This window comes from Mytilus californianus, unplaced genomic scaffold (assembly GCF_021869535.1).
Source record: "Mytilus californianus isolate M0D057914Y unplaced genomic scaffold, xbMytCali1.0.p SCAF_10, whole genome shotgun sequence".
In the NCBI taxonomy this organism is placed as follows: Eukaryota; Metazoa; Mollusca; class Bivalvia; order Mytilida; family Mytilidae; genus Mytilus; species Mytilus californianus.
In genome coordinates, this window is record NW_026262582.1 from 22,538,897 (window position 1) to 22,544,896 (window position 6,000).

General features: G+C 33.1%; 1 protein-coding gene across 1 annotated transcript in view; it reads right to left on the reverse strand.

Annotated features, from left to right (window-relative positions):
* Positions 1-5,558, reverse strand: part of LOC127717776 (probable G-protein coupled receptor 158) — a 45,602-nt gene extending 40,044 nt beyond the window's left edge. Inside the window, exon 1 of the mRNA XM_052223610.1 lies at positions 4,119-5,558. Within this exon, the coding sequence (XP_052079570.1) occupies positions 4,119-5,059 (941 nt within the window). The 5' untranslated portion in view covers positions 5,060-5,558. The remainder of the gene's footprint in view (positions 1-4,118) is intronic.
* Positions 5,559-6,000: the final 442 nt, after the last annotated feature.

A 6,000-nucleotide genomic window follows, 5' to 3' on the forward strand; every position in this document is an offset into this window, starting at 1 on the left:
CATGTTATAGAGAATAACTTCAGTCATAAAAATGCATGTTTCCTATAAATGCTATACAGTAATGACGAAACAAGATTTCCGTTTTAGTCTTGTTGGTCTTTTTCAACATGTTCAAAATTGATTTAGGAAACCAAATAGAAAAACTGTATTTATTGAAGAAATCATTATGATTAAACTCGTGCAATTCATACATTGTGGATGTTCCGGGGGTTGGAACCCCCTTTTTCGATTTTTTTTTTATTATAATGTGAACTTTTCATGGTGTTCCTGGGGTTGAAACCCCCCTTTTCAAAATGGCTGGATCCGCGCCTAATACATATATAACCTCGCTCCAAACTATGGATCAGATTTAAGTTTTATGACATCATCACTATGATAAAGGAATTGAATTGTGAATTAAGTCAATATCCTTTATTGTATGCATTATGTTAGAGTAGAATGTTTATCATAAATACAAATAATCCTATAGCTCTACAATATGTTGCATGGAAAATTGAATGGGTTTTCACCTGATAGCAAACCACAATATTTATGATTTACTGGTATAATTTTATGGTCAAATAGTAATGTTACATATGTTACATATATTTGAACATATATTAAAAATATTAACAAAATATCGAAAAGAACAAAAGGTTTTTTTTTCATAAATCTATCATAATAACCAATTTGTATGTGTCAAATTAGACTATGGTTCTCTACGGAGTATAGAAATGGTTACACCATTAAAAAAAATTCGTAAGGGTTCCGCGGAACCCAGTGTCTCGCCTACTTTTGCTGTTAGTCGCAGGCTCAACAAAAATGGGGAAATAATTATTAAAAATTTTCCTCTAGATACTATCTTTTGATTGTAAGAAGCTTCTGTTCAAGTTTGGTAAGAATCCAGGATGGTTTATGAATCTAATAAATGTTTTAAAAACTTTAACTGCAGACTGTATGACTTTATTTAATGTTAACCATGTTAACTGGAAGAAAAACTAAGTCCATTTATAAGTAATATACGGAAAAACAGGAATTATTTTTTTTACAAAATTTCCTTCTAGCATGTCTTGATACTAGCTTTTGATCATAAACAAGCTTCTGTCCAAGTTTGGTACAAATCCAGGATAGTTTAAGAAAGTTATTAAAATTTTGAAAACTTTAACCAGAGTGAATGTAATGTTAACTGGCAGAAAAACTAAGTCCTTTTATAAGTAAAATACGGATAAACAGGATTTTTTTTTTTAACAAAATTTACTTTTGAATACTATCTTATGATCATAAACAATCTTCAGTCTGTCCAAGTATGGTACAAATCCAGGATAGTTTAAGAAAGTTATTAAGATTTGAAAAACTTTAACCACAGAGTGAATATTTGCCGACGACGACGACAACGGAATGTAGGATCGCTATGTCTCGCTTTTGCGACAAAAGTCGCAGGCTCGACAAAAACTGACCGCCACGATATAGCCAAGAATGCTGAATGTGGGGTTAAAACACCAACAATTAATCACTCAAATTATATAGACAGATGAGTACTAAGTTAATAGCAATAATTTACAATTGTACTAGTATCGTTATCCCTTTTAGGCTTGGTGTGCCAACCAAAACGTCAAAGAAAATCCTTCGCGGTTTTGAATTCTAGAAACAAAACTTCTTACATCTTACCAGGTTGGGTATCACAAAAAAGGTATTATTTATCTTTAACTGTATATTCTTTTATCAAATTAGACTGATGAGTAGGCATCAGCTGTTTTTGACAATTGAACCCGTATCGCTATGACCTTTACACATACAATGTAACCTGGTGCAGTTATACAAACAAAACGTCAAATAAAAAGCCTTCGCGGTTTTGAATTCTTGAAACAATTATTTACATGTGACCAGGTTTGGTATCACAAAAAAAAACATAGTAAAATTGAGAATGGAAACGGTGAATGTGGCAAAGAGACAACAACCCGACCAAAGAGCAGAATACAGCCCAAGGCCACCAATGGGTCTTCAACACAGCGAGAAAATCCCTCATCCTGAAGCGGGCTTCAGCTGGCCCCTAATCAATAATATTTACTTAGTTAAACGAAAAACGCAAAATGTTAACATGAAGGGTTAGACATAGTGATGCCCTTCTATAATCTTTGATGAAGGTAATGATTTTATCATCTTCACTAGTTTCACAAAAGGGGGGTTTAAAGGACTAAATTTTGAAATCAGTAGTGGAATGTTTTAACAAACGAATCTCTATTGGTAAGACTTTTGGCAAGTCAATGTTCTTTGACTTGAGTGTTTTAGATTTTGGTAATAAAACAATGAAGCAAATATTCTTTACCTCATCCATACTCCCGCGCCTTTTTTCATCTTTTAAATGTGTAAGAAAGGGGCAGGTTATCGTCAGTGGAAAGTTGTGGAAGGTTTAAACATCAAATGATTTACAGAATCTGTATAGGTAAAATTGTTTGCAAGGCAGTGTTCTTGCACTTTTTTTTATATTTTGGTTATTATATATTCTGATAATAAAGCAGTTATAATCCCCCCCCCCTCTTATACCTCAAAACTCAAAAATGCTTGGTTATCCTGGTGTTAACTATTTTCAAGCAAAAGTTGGAACTACCTTTAAAATAATTTAAAACATCTTTTCTACACACAGGCACTTGTCTCTGAAAAAAATTGACATTAAAGTACATGTATGGCCATGTTTATAGGTATTTTTTTCAGTGACAAGACAATTAGAGCCCGGTTTTTTTTTCACCGCGCATATATTTACGATACATACGGTGACATATAATTCAAATGCAAATATATGCAGTTTATTATCTAAAACAAAATTGATTTACTGATACGTGTAAATAAAAAAAAGGCATTGACAAACAACATAAAACACAACAACACATTTCAGTCTTCCTTGTTTGCACATAGTTCTCTTTTAGACATACATCAGGGATGTAAATGTTTGAAAAGATAAGACCGCGTACTTAAGAGAGGGGATGACAGGGAAAGGGGACCGAAAAAGTTAAAGTTGACAGTTTGAAAATAATCAAGACCATGTTAATTTACTTCAATTAACAACCATGACAATGGTACTAAACAATCTTATCATTATTAAATTAATAACTTCTACGAGTTTTAATGTTAATCAGATTGTATACTAGTTGTACTAAGAGATTTATAAAGCAGTACGAAAGGTACCAATTATAGTTATATAAATTTTAAGAGTTTCAAACTTCAGTCTCCCAAAGTGCAATGGCGAAATTTAGGGGGGAGGCGAAGGGTTTCCTTATGGAACTTCATATATCATGAATATGATAAATGCTTAGACTTTTTACAAGTATCACTCCTAACGTTGGCTAGCTAGATGAACCCCATCCCTTTTCAAAATCCTGGATCCGCATCTGAATAAGAACAAACAAATAGGCATGAAAGGGAATCAGACTACTTATGATACAAGAAATGGAAGTATACTACGTTAAGATTCAACTTTAAACGTTAAAAATTTGAAACAAAATTTCTACATGATGACTTACGTCAGTTATAAACTTAACTGAAAACACACTGGTCACAAGAGGGTCTGGATGGGGTACTTCATTTCTGTATTCTAGACTATTTTTCTTTATTCTTTATACTTTTTGCCCATCATCATGATTATTCTCTATTCTTTATTTTTTATATTTTTTGCCCATTATTCTCCATTCTGTAAACCCCATCCACACCCTCTTACGAGTATCAATTGTAGGTTTGTGTGGTTCCCTTACATGCCTTAGTCTAACCTACCAATGATACTTGTAAAAAGTTAGTTCTATACAAATCTATTTTTCCAAGAACGTCATTTTTAGGACCAGTCTTTATATGCATTAAAAAAAAGACCATATCTCCCTTACACTAGTTTTTCAAAAAGGAGGTTGGGGGTTTGGGGTTGGGGGGTTGAGGGGGGGGGGGGTAGATGATTTTTGTCTTACCAGGCCAGGGAAGATATTCATTTTAAAACCTCTCTATCAAATCCTAACCCCATGTCAGAGAACAATTCATTTCTAACATCCCCCTCCTCAAAACAACTAATTATGTCCCATAAAGCCGAGCCCAAAGAAGGTACTTGTGATCACTTGACGTATAAACATTGCACACATAATACAACATGACCATCTTACCTAAAGGTTGGTTTGTTGTTTCGTAGATAGAAGAAAGGAACTGAAAAAGTCAACACCCAGCGCTGTAATTTTCTGCAGTCAAAGTAGGGTCCAGTCCAATGGCCATTTCGTTCACTTTGGTATTTGGTCACATTACTTCCGGTTTGTGAATTGTGAAAGTTAGAATTCCAGTGAATCGAATAGTTCCGGTTTTCAAGGACAGAGTAAAAATTCCATTCAGAAAAATTGGTTTTTATTTCGGTTAAATTTTGTGTTTTTCCGTTGGCTGCTTTGGCAAGATAAGGAAAGAAACCGTGGTTGAACGCTATACCCCCAGCAGCAATGTAATAGTCATTCTCAACATTGTATTTAAGAAGAGCAAACACTGTTGGCATCTGAGTGGCGTTTAAATGTTTTATATCAAGATCTTTGTGGTTAAAAAATAAACTTGTTAAAGTGTTGGCAATTGAAACGGCTTTCTTGGCGGAAGGCCCAAATACTGATTGGAAGTTTGACTTGGAAAATTTGAGGTCAAAATCCTTTAAAGTTACTCCAGTTTTTGAAATATCACAGCGTTGTCTACGAAGTTCACTTTTATCTTTTAACTCTTCAATGAATTCTAGTGCTACTGAAGTCTTTTTTGACTCTAGTTCCATGTCTTTAATAGTTTGTGTGTGTTTGTCAGTGAGGTCTCGAGGTGTTGAGGGTGAATTGAGTCTCTCCTTTATAGTTTGGAAGCTGTAATATCTCATTTGAGAAGCCTGTGATATTTCCATGCTCCCATGTGTAGTTCGAGGTAAAATGCATAATATTAACTCCATGGCGGCGACACCAATATATAGCACATGATAAAAACAATAAACATTCATTTTGACACAAACAAATTGTGTGCTTATTTTGTAGGCTTCTTTAAAATGCCGAGAATTCGGCTTAAATAATAAACATATTACGCGGACATTCATACACTTATGCCTTCTATTCACAAACCAATCAATTCAGTAGCAATCTCCATTAGACTCAGATAAAAATCAAAGACTTCTACAGAAAATCCTGATTTTTCATATCTTAATTCCATGTTAACTAACTCCATTAATTCTTGAGATACGAATGAATTGAAAATAATCATCATCATACTTTAGCCAAGATGGCGAACACAAACGTCTGTATATTAAAACGACTGACATTTTCTTCTAGATCGTCTGTATCGAGTGCGCAAGGCGGCCATAACTATTAGATTCACTAGTATTACTGATTTTCTCAGTCGATACAGATAATGAATACACAATTATCATGCCTTTCATTAAAATCCTTTATCAACTGATCCATGTTTTCCCAATGTTTTGTCAAATTAATGAAAACTGACCTTAAAATTGATCCATTTTAGCCGCCATAGCGAGTCATGCTCATTTTGGTCTTAGAAAATGAGAATAACTCTATGTAGTTCATAAATTATAATAATGCTATGTGTTCCATAGCGTCTTGATAACAATAGGATAAACGCGAATGTAAATATCTGAATTCAAATTTGTTTTACATTAGAAAATTAGGATTGGAGAAATATCTTACAAAATATGTGTTGTTTTAATTTTTTTTTTCTTTCTTTTTTTAATTTTTCTTAAATAGTTTTATATTCTGATAAAGGTGTGTGTTCAAATATTTAAAGTCTTTATTACATTTTAAAAACATGTTGTAAATAATTTTTATCCATAACTTGCTTGATACGAATTTATTGGGAAAAACTTATCGATTCTTCTCTTTTATCATCAATAAAAAATATGAAATAAACGAATGACTAAATTCATAATAATCAGCTGATTAAAAGCCAATAAAACTTTTTACAGTCAAACTTGCAGCCGGCCAGAACGCTGATAATCATTTTTATTTTAAGAGACTAATCTATAGG